Raw genomic sequence first — 16,939 nt, forward strand, 5'->3', positions numbered from 1 at the left:
AGGAGGTGACAACAAGTGACGTCACTCCCGCCTTTAAATTTTAAATTTGCAGCACCGACCAATCAGCTCGTTCGTACCACTGGCCCCACCCCTCCTTCAGTGCGTCACGGACGCTGGCCAATGAAATGCCACGCTCAACCCCGCTGCGAACGGCCGCCGGCCAATGGGCGGAGAGCTCCTCTCCAATGGCCGCCCTCCCTCCGCTCTTCCGCTCCGCTCTCACCTGGTGGCGCGTAGCGAGGGGGCCGCACCGCGCAAGCGCGCCCCTCCCACGCTGCGTCAGCGGTCCAATGGGAAACGAGGAGAGGAGGGGGCGGGCTCGTGGCGGCAGCCAATGAGGGCGCACGGTGAGAGCGCGCGAGCGGTTGGAGAGGGTGATGGAGGCGGTGGGCGCGTAGCGATGGCCGCGCCGTGAGGGGCTGCGGGCCGGGCCGGGCCGGGCCGGGCCGTAATGGCGTGCTCACCGAGCGCCGTGTTCCTCTTGGACACCGCCAGCCCGGGGCGGCGGGAGCGGCTGCAGCTGTGCGCCCTGCGCCTCCTCAACCACCTGTGCTGCCGCTTCGGCCTGTCCCGCCTGCGCTGGGCCTACCGCTTCTTCGACTCCCTCGGGGGTCGCGGCGGAGCTTCGCGGGGCGGCGGGTTCCGTCCTCCGGCTCCCCGGGCCTGGGCGCGCTTCGAGGAGGAGCTCGCGGAGCGTCTGGGAGCGCGGGGCTCCTCCGCCGTGCTGCCCGGCCCGGCCACCCGCCTCGCCCTCACACACAGCGGCCTGAAGGAAACGCTCCTCGACTTCCCATGGGACCGCCCCGAGATCGCGTCCCCTGCCAAAGCGCCCCGCAGGAGCCGCGGGGCTGGCGGAGAGCTTCCCGCGGGCGGCGCTCCCTCCGACGGCTTCGTGAACGCCGTGTTCCTCTTCTCGCCGTGTCCCCGCTCCCACCGGGAGCTGCGGCAGTTCGTGTCCGGGGGCGGCGCGGTCCCCTCGGAGCCCCCCGCGCTGCAGGAGGTGGCCGAGAAGCTGCTGCCCCGCAGCGTCCGCGAGCTGCTGGCCGAGCAGAGGATCACGCTGTACTGGGTGGACACCGCCGAGAGCTCGCGGGTGAGGAGTGAGGGGAGCGCGGTTCTGTGTTGCAGTGATGGGTGTTTGGATGCCATCCCTCTGCTCTCGGCTGTAATCTCTGAGTGGGGGAAGTATAAAGGATCTTTGCTTACTGCTGTATGGTCCTATTCCGTGTGGGGCTGGAAAGGAGTAGTGCTGATCCCTGTGGAGACTGAGCTGTATCAGGAGTTTATGGATGGGCATCCTCATGCTTGGAGTTGGGTGGAAGTTTTAGGTATCTGGAACGGCAGCCCAACAGTTCAAGTAGCTTAATCTTAAGTTAAAAAGCCCACATTTGAAAATATTGGCTACGCCTTATTTCACTGGCAGTGTTGTCTTTGTTGTATTCCCTTGAAAGCTATTGAAAACACTTGGAAGATGCTGCACTGTGATACTCGGTATGCATCTTATATGCCAGTCCTTCTAGAGGGATGCAGTGCAGTCCTTGTTTGTTTGGATGGATGTTATCTTACTGCTGGCACTAGAATTGCAAGATCAGAAGGGTTGTTTAAAGTCTAGTCTGATTCTCCTGCCATAGACAGGAATATCTACAGCTTAGTCAGGTGCTTAACACCAGTCTGGCCTGACTTTGAATGTTTCCAGGGCTGGAACATCCATTGCCTCTTTGGGCAGCATTAATTTGAGGCCTTTCTGTGTCTTCATTTCAGCTGATTAAATCCCCAGATCACGGTGGATACTGGATAATGCTTCAACTGCTCCAGCAAATAGGAGGCACCATTTTGCCATCTGAAACCTTAGTGCAATGTCCGAGACCCCACAGGGCAGACCTTGCTGACGTCTTTCTCAGAGACTCAGGTTCCCCAGTGCCTCACTCTGTGCCATGGACGACCCTTCTGCCATCGGACTCAGCCTTGAACAGTTTGTTTTCAAAGCAGTCTGTACTTCATGCAGCGTTTCCCCAACAAGAAGGGACGTTATTTCTCAGCATGTCTGGTAATCCTTATTCTGTTTTTAAAGACATAATAATAATTGGTCTGTGATGTAGAGTTCTTGATGAGTTTCCCTGATGAAGAATATGTATCGGAGAAACTTCAGATATTTAAAGACCTGTTTTTGATTAACGAAGTTATCCAGGTGCTCTGATTGCTTTGATATGAGAGCTGTTGGTCTGCATTCCTGGCCTGATCTCTTTATGTACCTTAACATTGTGAAAACTTAGGAGTCTGATGAGCTCTTTGCTGGACCCACACTGTAGTGGTGTGTGCACTTTTCTACATGCTTAGCTCAGTTTCTTCAATATGGTTGAACTACGGGAACTAATTATGAAAGGCCTGTCAGAAGAAACAGATTAGCTTTAAAGAAACATGTTGTGTGCATCTGCTCTTTAGCAGGGCCTTTCTGCACTCTTTCATGAGAGAAGCTGGAGGGAACTCACTGTAGAGCTGTTCAGTGTTGCAATTTGTTTTTCTTGTGTTAAAGTTCTTTTCACGTAGATGAGAAGTACGTTTTATAATGCTTAAGACTTTTACTTTATTTTACCCTTACACAGAAGGAAAGAAGGAAAGCTGTGCTGTGATTCTGGAACCTCTAGCTGTGTGCCAAAGACAACAGCATTGTCCGCTCAACATCATCCTGAAAGGCAGTGTGACGAGCTGGAACTGGATGCAGGCTGTCAGCTTTCTCACAGAGAGCTGGATAGTGAGAAGCCCTGAGACTGAATGCACAGAGCAGAACTGGTTACATCAGCTGTTAAGGAATCTAGTGATGAAGGAACTGCACATGGTAAATCTTTCTCTTTGCCATAAGTCAGTAGCTGTTTTTATATGAACTGTGGCAAGAAAGGTGGTGGTCTTGCACGTCATATCATGAAGACAGTAGTAGCAGTATTTGTTATACAGCACATTGGTCATTTGGAGCTAAATTCAGAACATCCATCTTATTAAATCTCTATATTTCTGAAAATGTAAATACTTTTTCTTTTTTAATGTAGATTGCTGAAGTGTCTCAAACTAAATCTTCGTGCCCCTGCACTGCTGTTTTATCACCACTTTCTGAGAGTGCTGCTGTCCTCACTCTGTTCTGTACTGAAAAGACAGCTGAGGCTCAGCGATGCAACCTTGAGGGAACTGTAGTGGAGGCCTCTTCCCGAGATGATGCTCTGCGTCTGCCAGATGTTGTACATAGTGTGCTGAGTGAAATTGATATGGCAGTGGAAGACTCTCTGCCAAATACAGGTAGGCATTAGGAAATGGAAAGCAAGTCTGTTGTTCATCTCTAGATCTGATTTGGGATGGAAGGCTCTGGTGCTTATGAGTTCCTCAGCGAGGAGTCTCATTTCTTGGGACTTGTTCATTTTGTGGCTCAGGCTTTGATATGCAGAAATCTGCTCTTCTGCTGTCAGTAAGACTGTAAAGTATACTAGTTATTGGCTTATAGGTAAAGCACAGCTGCATGTGCTTGGGAGCAGGTTTTTACAATGAGTGTTCCTAAAAATTGTCACATGGATCATCCCTGGCCAGTCAAATCTTTGTGTTTTCAAGATTGAACTGCCCCTCCATAAGCAGAACTTTAGCAACTTCTGCCTTTAGAGCCTTTGTGGAGGCCAGGCGTTCTGCCATTTCACTTATAGCTTTGCTCTAATGTTTTTATTTCTCCATTCAGAAGAAACTCCTATGCCAGAGTGGGTTCAACGAGAGCTGTCCAGTACCGGGGGCTGGCATCCTTCAGTGCTTGAAGCGTGGTATTCTTCTTCAAATGCTTGTGGAGCAAGCTCAGATCTGATGGATTCATTCAGGTACTCTTCTGAAACAGTGCTGTGCTTCTTTTCACTTTGGTGCAGTTCTTTTAAGATAGCCTTTTTTTTCCCCTCAGCATTTCTTAAGTAAGGCTTTTATGGAACGGGCTTTGGAAGAATATTAGCATGTGTTACTTGTGGTATAGGGTTGTATTTCTCAGCAGCTGACATGTAGGAAAAACAGGTCCTGTGGAGTAAGAACAAGAAGTGTGTTGTCTTCATTGCTTTTGATATCTGTATTGACTTGTTCTTGTCCATAGACTCCTGCAGGTTCCGTGTACTAATGTGAAGGATGATGCAGACCAATCTGAAGTGGAACTTTCAGAAAGTTTATCTGAGTTGTACCAAAGAAAATCAAGTGAAATATCTGCTGGAGCAGGAAATAACAAGAGAAGACGTATGTATAGTGTGGGATTGCTTGTATTTTATCAATAAAAGATGATAGAGAAGCCTTCTTATTGCATAAACCCTAAAGGTCCTTACACAGAAGTAGTGACATACTTTAGGTTTTCTTCTCCATTTTGAAGTCAGCATAACTTATATATCAGTATTATTGTGTAGAACAATCCAAATGACTCCTAAATGCAGGGTACTCAGTGACTGACAAAACTGTTAAGAGAGCAGTGTGCAGAACTCTGCAGTTTCACTGGTTCTTGGAACAGGGACCACTGCAACCGCTGCTAAATATTGTAATACCTCTGCTTTGTTTGAAACTGGAGAAATTTCAAATGAAAGGGTTTCATTGCTTTTTGGTGTACAAACCAAAGGTGCATATGTACTCGTCTGATGTATACTTAAGTCAGCTATTTGTGGCTCAAGATTTCTTTCCTATATATGCAGCTTCTGATTCTACTTCATAAGCAGAGCAAAAACCTTTATCTGCTTTTGACTTTAAGAGCTTGCTACCTCCTGTGCTGCTTGTACCTTTATTTAATGGAGAAATATAAGCCTTCTAGAGTGTGGTCTTGATTAACAGTTACTCATCTTGCTTGACTGCAATGCAGAATTCAGTGTTGTGCTCTAACTTGGTGTTCTTACCCCACGCAATGTCTCTGAAACTCCCTTCTTGTGGCGTTACAGGTGGGGTTCCTCGAACTCCAGTGAGGCAGAAGATGAAGACCATGTCCAGATCCTTACAGATGCTCAATGTGGCGAGGCTGAATGTAAAAGCACAGAAGTTTCAACCTGATGGTATGCCAGCGGTGAGTGAGAAGGTTCCACAGAAGCTATCAGCAAAAAGATTGGATGAGAAGTTGGAAGGAAAGGAAAAGGCTCTTAAAACATCAATAGGTGTGTAATGACTTTACCCTACATCAGAATAAGGCTTTTCCTTGCAGCTGCATGGGGCTGGTGTGATGAGCAGTGAGTCTTTACAGTAGCCTAAAAGCTTGGTAAAGTGCTTAGATCTGAAGTTTCTATTTACCTAAGGCTGCTTCTGCTAGTGTTCTGTGGTCTTGCATGCATATTTGCATGATAACTTGTATTCCTTTCTTCAGCTGGAAAGAGTTGGTTTATTTTTTTTTCTTCTACCAGTAATGTGTGGTAAGCTGGTATTTGGTTGACTCACACCATTTCCCTTTCAGACTTGAAAACTGAAGAGGAGCTGCAGTCTCATTTAATTACAAGCTATCAGAAGGTAGTTGCTGAGGAAGTTCTTTCGTCTGTGTGTGCACAGAATATGATCATGGCCATTAAAAGGTTCTTGAAAATACAGGATACCAAAGAGAAAGAGGTAGGTAAGAACATGTGAGCAGAGCTGTTACTTGTTTGAGTATGAAACAGCAAGATCTTAAAACTACTTTTCTTTCAACTTAAGTTATTTATTTACACACTTGTTAGTGGCTTTCACCAAGTTGTTCTACTTGTGCTGGATCAGTAGTAAAAGTTATGAATTGATATAAAGAACATAAGAAAATCCATTTCAGTTATTAGTTTATGCCTCTGGGTAACGCATTGCAACAGATGTCCTTTACATTGACCTCCATCTGAATTATTATTTCATTTAAAGACAATATTTTCAGAAAAGAAGGTTCTTAGGAGACAGCTTTTAAAATATAGCGCCTGTTTTTGCTTTTCGTGGTTAATCTAGGCAGATTAATTCTCCAAGGAAGAGAAACAGTCAAAAGTATTTGAGTTTTGAGTAGTTCTATGGATTGTATCTCAGTTAAGCTAAAACTGGTAAGACTGTCAGTAGTCAAAGCAAGTACTGTGTCAGATCTATAGGTACTGAAGGCCTGAAGCTGCTAGCAGTCCTGTGCCTTTTGTTGTTAGACTGTATGTTTTTCTACATCTTGCGTTGTGATTTTACTACTGAAAGCAAGAGAGAATTCCTTCCTTGAAGGAGGAAAACAAAACTGAGCTGCTCTAAGAAGATGGTAATAAGGGAGGGGTGTGAAGAACCTGTCTTGCATACAAGGAACACACTTGAAGTTTTTGCTCTGATTATGTGTATCTGCAGGTGGCCTGTGTGGAGAAAGTCAGAAACCATCTCCTGAAGACGAGCAAGTTGCTCAGACAACAGCATGGCTCAGAGAAGGAGACCAAAGTCAGAGAGTATGAGACACCCTACTTATTTAACTCCTGAGATGCAGTGGAGTTGGTTAGCACTTTGCAGTGGTAGCTCTTTTTGTTCAAGTGAAAATACAGACACTGGTAAAACAGAAACATTAAATGCAAATATAACATATGTTATATGATAAGCATTGCAGCCTAAATCTAAAATGTGGCATCTCTCCTGCTACCAAAAGGAAGTGCTAACCAAGTTATGCTGTCCAGTCCTTACTGCTTTGTAAGCAATTGTTTTGAAGTAAATAACCTGTTTCCACCAGGAAATGGGGCAGTAAATGACTACTTCTTTCCTTAGGTGCCGACTTCAGGTTCTTTTGCGGCTTGAGTTGTGTCTTCAGTGTCCTTCACTACAAAGCAACGCTGATGAAATGGAGCAACTGTTAGAAGAGGCAAGTATACCGTAGAGAACAAGAAAGTAGACCCAGAACTTGTAATTTTCCCCTGAATTTATTGTGACATTCGATGTTCCTTGTTAAAAATCTAGTGTTGACAACTGTCATACCTTAATCCATTTTCCCACCCGATGTTCTCTTCCAGATGACAGATATGCTGCGCATTTTGTGTCTGACTGAAGACCCGGGGTACCTCACGAAGTTTTTAGAGGAAATACTAGAATTGTAAGTTCTTTGGGGTGACTGGAGTATTACGGGGGGGACTGTGGGATTTGTCACTTACCTTTTATAGAGAACAGCAGCGTACAGCTTTGATTTACTGCGTTGTTGTAACATCGAGAAGTTTAGACTATTGTTTGCTGCTAAATGAAATTAGGTAATAAGCAAGTAAACTAATAATGTTTTATGTTTTTAAGCATTAGTTAAAACAAAGGTTTGGTTGAAGCCTTGGGACTGTAACATCGACTGTTTTGTTGGTGATTGCATTTGATGTGAGTTCTCTGATGTTCTAGGTATATGCATTCTATACCAAAGACCCTTGGAGATCTTTACTACAGTCTGGGTACACAAATACCCCCAAAGCTGGCTTCTGTCCTGCCTTCAGACTTCTTCAGTGATGATTCAATGACTGTGGACAGCAAATCTCCAGGCCTTCCACCATCTTTATCATCTATCCTAACTCCCACTGCTGTTTGCCTGCGCAGTGAGAGTGATCAGCTGGAGGAACTGCGCACTCGATCTGCCCAAAAGAGAAGGTAATAATCCTAAATAAGGGAGCCAGCTGGTTGTGATCTAACCTGTGTTGGTGGAGCTATCTAAACTGTAGCTCAATCATTCTGATTTCTGTTGCTGAATTGCTATCTGGGGCAAGCTCAGTCTTGCTGAGAACTCTGTGAGCCTGAGGGAAATATGAAGGGTTCCTATTTTTCATGTTAATTGCCTGCTGTTACTGCTGTGTGTGAATTTGGTGGATTCTATATGTCTGTTCTGTTCATGAATAGAGTTTGTGAGTCTTTTCTGTAAGAGAAAGAGGATGCTCTGGTATGTATGAGGTGACCTTGTATCACTGAAGTTAAAACTGAGATTTACTGTGGACCTCTGGTGGGGATTCTGTGTTCATTTTTTGAGAACTGTGAAATGAGTTTTAATACCAACCTTAAAGATAGCTACAGCTATTTATGTTGCACATCACATCTGTTGTGATGTAAGTGAGGTGCCACCACAAAGAATTTGCAGTCTGAGTTTAGGTGAAGGTTTTCTATCCCTAGAGTCAAACCAATGTTTAATTGTCAATTAGCTTGATAACCCTATTTTTTGATCTTATTTTAACTGAGTCTTTGTAACTTCTAAAGGAATAATGTATTAGCCAGACACAGGAGCATGACAGAAGCATCACAGAACTTGCGTCAGATTGAGATTCCCAAGATAGACAAGAATCCCATCAGGAAGGTAAAACTCTCCCAGAAGCATTGCGGGTGGGATGCTCATGCAGGGGTGTAACAGTGCTGTGAAGCAACATGAGTTACTCTGTAACTCAGTAGGCATTATAAGCACTACTGATATAAGAACTACTGATGAGTCTAATTTATCTTTGATTTCTAGGAGAGCTCACGTTCTTACCTTGCTACTGAGAAATCCCAACAAATGCCTTTGCAGAAAGAAGCAGTGCAAGGTATATTGACTTCTAGCTTTTCCATGGAAAGGTGCGTCTTCAGCACATCATCCCTGAAAGTTTCAGTGAGCTGTGGTGCAATCATGCTGAAGCATGCTGGAATTCTGAAGGAAGTTTTGCTGAATTTTGCAAGAAAAATTGAGAGTGGGAAAGAAATAGTTACTGTCTGCTTACACACAGGAAACTTGTATCATGTCCTGAAAGGAAAATGTCTCAGGTCTTCCTTGATTCTTGTGGTTATTTCTATCTATTGGAAGAATATATGTATATTGAAATTGAGGACAGGAGGAAGCATTTACATCTGGAAACACATCTCTCTGTGAAATGTCTAAGAATTAAATCCTGTATGTGTTCTCTGAGCCCACGTGTGCTTCAGCTGGATAGCAGACTTTCTGCTGGGGCACCCACTAATAGCGTATTCCTGTAAAGAATGAATAGTATAATAAAGTTGTAAGAAGTCTAGGATAGATTTAGGGAAGGATATTCTGGTAACAACTGTTCCACCTTGACACTTAAAAAAAGAAACTCCACAAAACAACTTCCCCTCCCCCCCATTAAAAAAAAGCCTAATCTTTGGTTTGTTTTTTTTCCTACACTGATATATGATTATATTTCCAGTGGCCTGATTGAAATATGTCTTTTTTTCCCCCTTTTAATTTCTTGCTTTGCCTCCTCTCACAGAGGTTACAAAGGTAAGGAGGAACCTCTTCAATGAAGGGATACGTTCACCATCAAAAAGGACTGCAAAGAAGATGCCCAGGAGTCAGTCAGTATCTGCTGTGGAAGGCTTAAGATACAAATGCACTGATGAAGGGGCTAAAGGTAGGATGTGGCTTGCATGTGTAGAACAGCTGTAAGTGCTGTGCTGGTAACTAATTGTGCATTGTTTTCAGTAAAGGAGAAAACATTTTGGATTGTAGCCGTTACTGTGTAGTGAACAGGATGGTTTTGAAATAGAAACCTACTTTTAACTAAAGTTGATACACACCTCTCAAAGAAATCAGATGTTAAAAATAGTTACAGAAATGATGTGTGAATGAAGGATGAGGAATAAAAGTTGCCTCAGGAGACTTATTACGTCTGTCACATCAAAGTCAGTACTATTAATAAATAATACTGAAGGAGTAGGAAATAGATATAGACACTGGACTCTGAAATATATGATTATAGCTTGTGAGTGCTGGGAAGCTGATATACGGTGATTCTGTACTGGCAGTTGTTATTAAGCTGAAGCCCATGTGAAACTACTTGTTCTAACTGCTTTATAATTGTGTGCTGTTATATCCATTGCTTGAATTTATTTACTTCTGTTTTCAAGATCATCACAAGTTACTGACCAAGAGAGTTGCAGAAACACCTCTACACAAACAGGTCTCTAGGAGACTACTGCATAAGCAGATTAAAGGCCGGTGAGTGAGCTCTCAATTTCTTCAGTAAGTGCTGGATGTTTAATTAATGGCTATGAGCACAAGAATTAGCTTTCCTTTGTTACTGATAGTACAGCTAGAAAGACAGTGTCTTAATAGAAGGTAAAGTTTCATGCTAATTGCTCAGAATACCCCCATAGAGCAGTATATTGTTGTAGAATATGGTACTGCTTTTCAGTTTTCATGGTAAGTTCTGTGAATAGTATGATAAGTCCAATGTTGTGCTGTTTGTTCAAGGTCTTCTGATCCAGGCTGTGAGACTGGTGTTGTAGAAGAGTCTCCAGAGAAAGCCATAAGTGGTAAGCACTATTTTTGTTGTTGTTGTTGTTTATTAAAGGTGGTTTTGCTGTGTTGAAGCACTCAAAGCACGTTCATCCCACACATAGTCAATACAACATTATTATGCTATTGGTGGAGCACAACCTCTCCAGATATCCAAAGGATGGGTATCAAGTGGATGGGACCAAGCTGGGCCCTATTAATGCTCTGTTTTCTGTTGTAACAAGAAAGTGTTATGCAAAAAAGTTGGATGCTGCTGTTCACGTCCAAGAAGGAAGAGGAAAAAGAGTATGGTTGGGTAAATAGAGAAGTAAATCTCTAAGAAAAAGAGACAAGAGAACTAATCTTGAAGCCTGGATGCTACTTGAATTGAATATGGTTTTTTCTAGTATTCCTTCTCACTTAATTACTGGAGGGGGAGGAAATTGGAAGGAGGCTTGTGTGCATTAGCATTCCAAAGCTCCAGGATAGCAGAAGCTTTTTTCATATGAATACCTCAGTGCAGGTGTTAAGCGTATGAAAGCTGCTTCTTAGAGTGTGGCTTCTTCCACTGGATCTGTTCCTAAAGATGTCCCCATCGCTGAAGGAGAAAGAAGGCTCAGTCTGTGATATAATTACATTTCAGAAGCAAATTTAAGAAGAAGTCCACGCATCAGACAGCTGACTTTGAATAGGACCCACTCCGGTGTTTTCTGTTCTACTGTGCAGCCCAGCTCACAGAATTCACAGCAAGTCCGCTGGGGACAAGAAGAGATCTGTACTCAGTGGGATGGAGCAGGTACCAAATGGAATTTGAGTAGGTTTATATTGCTGCTCTGAAAAGCTGACCTGGATACCTCTAAATTTGATTTGGTTCTACAAGAGACTGTGAGGAGTTAAGAGCTATTATGTAATGTCTTCTGTAGGCAGGATTAATCGCCAGTAATTTTTGAATTGAGAATCTGAATTTGGAGGATGGAATGGCAGCTATTTCTACAATGAATAATATGCTGCCAACTTAAGAAACTAGTCAGGCCTCTGTAACAGAATATTGCTGATTGTCAGTCTGTGTTCCTTAAATGCAGTGAAGAAATCCCTGTAAAATATGGGACAGAAATCCTAAAGCTACTTTCAGTCTCTTCTGTCAGCATAAAGCAATGACTGATGGCATCTTTGCAGGCTTTCTTTGTAGGATTATCAGCTATAAATGGTGACATTTAGTTCTTTATATTATACCTACTGGGATCCTTAGTCATGAGCAAAATTTTTCTGATGCTATGAGCAATAAACAGTATAAAAAGCTGAGCTATTTAGGTTTTTCTTTTTCTCTAGAGCACTCTTTCTATGGATAATTATTTCCCAAACTATAAAACTAATAATAATTCTATTGAATCTTTAACATCAAGCTAAAAAAGAACTTCTAGGGCTGTGAGATGCATACACTACCTGTCCATACATTTTGAAGTGAATGAAACAATCATTTATAGCATGTTAGTTGAATTGTACTGTTCTACTTTCTAGGTGTTGGGCTGCCTTCTGGGGGCTCTGGGTGTCCAACTCCCAAGAGGTTTTTTTTTGGCGCAGTCACTGATGCGTGTAGTCCTGTGGTGAAGCATTCACCTGGAAGGAGGAGAACAGGAAAAGATTGCTTGGACTTAGAGGAGCTGACTACCTGTCAGGTAGAAGCAAACACTTGCTACTCTTTCTTTCTTCAATCCCTTTATTCTATTAGTGTTTAGTGAGACTTACGTGTCTTAAATTTAGTGTTTCTGAAAGTCTAACGAAACAGTTTACTTTTTATTTACTTCTCGAGATGTAGAGGGATAAAGAACGGTTCTGGAGCAGAACAAGCCTAATTCTTTCTTTCTTCTTTTTCCTTCTCTCTGTAGACTCCTAGGAAAACACCTCGTAAGTCTGCACAGAAACTAGTGAATTCTGCCAGTAAACCGCTGAGGAGATCACCTCGCATCCTCCACAGGACACCACAGAAGGTGGAGAAGACTCCCAACAGAAGTCCAGCTGCTAAGCAGACTGTAGCTAAATGTTTGGGAAAGTACTTCTCTCATCCTGTACAGAGGGTCAGGTCACCATCTGCGTTAACAGAAGGCAAAAGGGCTTCCTTACTGCAAGTGACTAAGGACTGTTCTCCAGCAAAAAACCTTTTCTCTCCCTGCAAAGAAAATGGTTTACAGATGCAAGAACACGATGACATGCTGAGCACTCTGGATCCTTTATTACCTCTGCAAGACACAATTCCAGCTGCTGCTTCCCTGCCTGCCACCCAGAAAAGCATTTTTGCAGAACTGCAAACTCCAAGACGTTCCTTGAGATCTCTCTCAAAGTTGGCATCTCCAGTTGGTGCTCGGAGGCAAATCCTTCCAAGTGAAATGGAGATGCAGCCAGAACCAGCATCTCAGGCAATGGAATCTACTCCCAGGAAAGCTGAAGATTCAGGTTTGAAACTCTCAGCCAGCCCACTGAGTGATGTAGAAATGTCTCAGCTCACCACGAAACTGGAATCTCCCTTCAGTTCTCCTCTCTCTGAAAAAGCTACAAACGCTGTAGCAATCAGCTCTCCTTCCCACACAGAGGCTAAAGAGTCTGACAGGGAATTTAATGTGCCTGAAAAACATCTTCTAAAATCTCCAGGTGTCGGTGACACTTTGCTGGAGTCCCCACTTAACACTTCCAAACAGGCCATAGGTGAACCAGATTCCTCAGGAGAGAACCGAACACATGCATCTGAAACAGCTTCCAGAAGTAAGGATGGTCATCGTGATAATGGTGACAGTTCTTGTGTAGAAAGCCTCCAGTTCTCTAAATCCCAAATTCCTGAAAATACCCACATACTGGAGAATAAACAAATGGATGCAATGGCACAACATTCTTCTCCAAGGAGGGACTCAGAAGACTTGAAAAAGCATTCCTCCCCAAAGCTGTCTGCTGGAGAACATATGCTGAATGCTGAGATGGAATGTGAGCAATCAAATAAGGAGGGCAACTCCAGTATAAGCACCTGTGAATCCTTCCTAAGCAGTTCTCAAACAAGCATTGATGAGTTGGAACAAAAAACTCTGCAGAGAGAGGAATGTAGTGGGCCAAAGGCACGGAGTCTTAAGAGACACTCCAGATCTGCCCGGACTTCCTCACCTCCTCTGCCTAAGTCAGCTCCTGCCTATTCTTTACGGTGTACAGCAGACAGGAGGCAACGGGAGGCTGCAGCACGGATGGGAAAACCAGAGCTTCCAGCCAAGTTCTCAACTCCTAAAATTCACTGCCAACAACCTTCTGAGAGCTCAACAACTTACGAAGTTGAGCTTGAAATGCAAGCTTCAGGCCTGCCCAAACTTCGCTTTAAGAAAATCGGGTCTTGCTCGGCATTAGATGTTCAATCTGAAGCAAATGTTAGCAAACCCAAGGGAGGAGAAAGCCCTTTTGGTGATCTTGCTATGACCTGGTGTAGCAAACACCCAGGAAAACTAGCAGCTGCCTGTGTTTCACCCTCCTGCTTTCGTTCTTTCCACGGTACACCTGGGAAGGGTGGAGGACAGACCTTCATTTGTCAGTCATACACCCCAACAAGCTGTGCTTCTAACACCACCTCCCCATCCCCCTTGGAAGCAGAAGTTCCCTTGACTCCTCCGAAGCTGAAGGGGAAGACAACTCCTGATGCTATTAAGGACTGGCCTCGGAGAAAGAGAGCAGCAAGCAGCACTGCTAATAGTAGCTGTGGTCCAAGTGAAAAAAGTGCAGACGAAGCAATATCCACAAGCAGGGAAGGAACACTGAAGGACTTAGAGAACTGCAGTGGCAAAGTAACATGTGCCTTTGGAGAGTTTGAACTGGAGGGGATTTACAGGCTCCAGGATCAAGCGTCTCCTAATGACACCGAACCCAGAGATGAAGAGAGATCTTCCATGGGGGCTTCTGTCGTGGCATCTCGTAAGCGTGTCTTTTTGTATCTATCACCAGAGAAGGAGGAGAATCATGAGGCCAAAAGAGCTTGCACTGAGAAGTGCAGCATGGTTCTCAGTGCCTTTTCCCCAGAAGAGGGCAACAGAAACAAAGCAAGGACAGACTCGGTACTTCCTGAGAAGCCCAGAGCCTGTTTGCTTCCAACTCCTGTGCAGCCTATTTGTATAGGGGATGATGATGTCTTCCCTTTGTCAGGTAATTAAGTGGAACAAGTGACACTACTGAAATTCAGAGAGAGCTAGAAATGCAGAGTGGGAGAAAAATACAATTGTTTTGTCAGACTATCTGAGGGAGACTGAGATGGAAGGGGAGAGTGGGTTGCAAATGGAATGTAAGCTAATTATGTGGAGAGGCAGTTCAGGTGTGAGGAGTTCTGTTGTCATCAAGTGCGAGCATTTAATCAGTGCAGCAATAATTAAGAGAGTACAAATGGGGAAGAGCAGGAGGCTGGAAGAATTGAAATATTAAGAACTTGGTTTTGTTTAAGGGAGGATCTTAATTACAACCAAATGCTATCTGTAGGAGCAAATAGTGAAAACTCAAGTAGGGGGGAAAAGGATGCTGTAAGGTAACTGCAGTGCTCAGCATGGAATGCAAAGCATGACTTGAGGGACAGGCAGCACCACGCTGCAGTGTGTTTTTCAAATTAAGCTGGGCAGCAGATTTTATGTGGGTATTCTTGGCTGATTCTGCCCTGTTTCTATCCAGCACTGAATGTAACTGTGTCAAGTCTGAAGCCTTGGCTTCTTCAGTGTAGATCAGCACCTTGGGAGTCGATGTGGCAGATACTGATGCCTATTGGTGCTCCAGTTCTCCGCTGGGCCTGTGGCAGTGTATCTGTTGAAAGCATGTATCAGAAACCTTTACTCTGTTGCAGTGATTGTATCGGGCATTTAAGTTTAGGCAATATCTCTGCCCTTACTTGGTGTCTGACCTTGATAAGGCCGTCTCTGAGCAAGGCCCTGCCAATTTTAAATACTCCTAAGGCAGTATTTATTTTCTACAACAACCTTAAGCTTTACCGAGGACTGAGGCAGATGGTGTTTTATAATCACTGCATGCCTTGAAGTGCCAGATTTCAGTGTCTTATCTCTTAGAAGAAAAGTTTTATTCACAGAGGTGGTGTCTGTGGTGTTAGGACAGGTATTACCAAGAAAAAGTGAGTGAATTTACAGGCAATGTTGGTCCATATTCAGGATGTGAAATAACAGCAGTAATTAACCTTGAGTTGGTTCTGTAAGAGGACCATCTGTACCTACAAACCTAGACTGTGGTTGTAATGGTGATTTCCCTTCAGGGCACTCGAGCTGTGAGCAGTAATAAGTTTAGTGAGAGTAGAGCGCTTTCCTACTAAGAAAGCTAAATCCTGAAAGAGCTATTGCAGACATCTTCTGGTGGCAGAAATGCGCTGTGCCAGCCTAGACTGTGCCTAGGGATAAATACCAAGCATTGTGCTGATGGAAGCTTCAAGGCAGAATAAGGGCTGTGTTTGAGACTTAGCTGAAAGCACTCTTGAGCTGTCAGTTGGCTGCAGTCTGTCACTGTGCTTCTCCAGGTGCCACCCCTCCAATGAAGAGCTCTCTGTCTGCCAGCAGCCTTCTGGCACTGACACAGTCTCCGCTGCTCTGTAAGGGACAGACACCGCCATCTCGGAGGAAGTGTGTTCAAGGTAACCTCTTGTGCTGTAGGGAAGGGCTGGGTGTGTGCTCTGCGTGCCTGCAGCTACATGGGAACAAAAGCAGGCTGTGCTAAGGATTGTTCTTTGGATTGTTCTTCATGCAGGAGGTGTGTGCTCATGTTTGCCATTTGTGTGTGTGATGTCTGTCTTGCATGCTTCCAATAAACTTTTGCGTGAGCTGGGAAGGAGGGTGAGGCATTAGTAATGAATAAGAGTAGCTTAACAGGAAGTGCAGCATGCTGATTCTGTAGGTATTGGTTTTCTTGGAGCCTCTGGGAAGTGAGTTTTAGTAAAGCGTGGCTTTAATTTTCTTCCTTGTAGATGAGGAATGCGATGACCTTGAAGTTGTTACCAATCAGGAGCTGTCTCCATTCCACAGCATGGCTTCCAGGAAGCGTTCCCTCAGCAGGACTTACTCACGGAAAAGGCTGCTCAGCTGAAGTGTGGAGCAGGAACACGATGGGAAGTACTGTGTTATGTGAGCTGTACTGTATGGATTTTTACAAGGGACTCCTTTACTTGGTTGTGGCCTGGAGTTATCTACAGTGATGTGAGATGGGATGGCAGCGGAAATAAGGAACTACTCTAAATGTTTTAACTTGAATTGCAACATCTCTCCATCCTTTCTGACATTTCTCCTGTGTATAGTTAGTAGCTGAGTTCTGCAGTGAAGGGTTCAGTCCTGCTAGGAAGAAAAGGGGAATTGTCGCTCTTCTAGTTTACTTATAAAATAAACTGATTCTCATTGTGTCACTTCATCAGAAATCTGGCTTGTCTCATCCTGAATCCAGGCATGGCAATTCAGAAGCTTGTTGATTGGTTTTGAAGCTTCGAGGGGCTAATGGTATCAAATGGAACTTGCTTTTCATGCAAAGGTATTTGCTTCATGGAAACCTTATTTGTTGAGGGCAGGAAAGCTGACTGCTTCCTTTCCCAAGCAGAGGAATGGTGTGTTCGAGTGATAGGTGCACCTCTCTTACAAGCTTTGGGGATGTGAATTCATACAAGTATGGAGCTCTAAGACTACTAATTATTTCTAAGAAAGTAAGATGAGTTTACCCTTTTTCTGCTGAATATTTCTGTAGAAAATAAAGGCTCTGAACTTAAATGTGCAGCTTAGC

At 44.1% G+C, this 16,939-nt stretch overlaps 1 protein-coding gene across 1 annotated transcript; it reads left to right on the forward strand.

Annotated features, from left to right (window-relative positions):
* The first annotated feature begins 378 nt into the window (after window positions 1-378).
* Window positions 379-16,803, forward strand: TICRR (TOPBP1 interacting checkpoint and replication regulator). Its single transcript, XM_072345980.1, has 22 exons — window positions 379-1,093; window positions 1,762-2,047; window positions 2,604-2,836; window positions 3,045-3,288; window positions 3,716-3,848; window positions 4,109-4,245; window positions 4,929-5,138; window positions 5,432-5,580; window positions 6,307-6,401; window positions 6,712-6,805; window positions 6,954-7,033; window positions 7,321-7,563; window positions 8,161-8,257; window positions 8,411-8,480; window positions 9,162-9,302; window positions 9,799-9,889; window positions 10,145-10,206; window positions 10,812-10,964; window positions 11,687-11,844; window positions 12,055-14,335; window positions 15,696-15,809; window positions 16,140-16,803. Exons 1-22 carry the CDS (start codon window positions 452-454, stop codon window positions 16,256-16,258), a joined length of 5,832 nt encoding a protein of 1,943 aa, XP_072202081.1. The 5' UTR covers window positions 379-451; the 3' UTR covers window positions 16,259-16,803.
* The last annotated feature ends 136 nt before the right edge of the window (window positions 16,804-16,939 follow it).

This window comes from Excalfactoria chinensis, chromosome 10 (genome assembly GCF_039878825.1).
Source record: "Excalfactoria chinensis isolate bCotChi1 chromosome 10, bCotChi1.hap2, whole genome shotgun sequence".
Classification (NCBI taxonomy): domain Eukaryota; kingdom Metazoa; phylum Chordata; class Aves; order Galliformes; family Phasianidae; genus Excalfactoria; species Excalfactoria chinensis.

Coding starts and splice junctions, on each gene's coding strand:
- TICRR (XM_072345980.1), top strand. CDS start 452: ATGGCGTGCTCACCGAGCGCCGTGTTCCTCTTGGACACCGCCAGCCCG. Junction 4,246..4,928: donor AGGAAATAACAAGAGAAGAC/GTATGTATAGTG, acceptor GTGGCGTTACAG/GTGGGGTTCCTCGAACTCCA. Junction 6,806..6,953: donor TGGAGCAACTGTTAGAAGAG/GCAAGTATACCG, acceptor GTTCTCTTCCAG/ATGACAGATATGCTGCGCAT.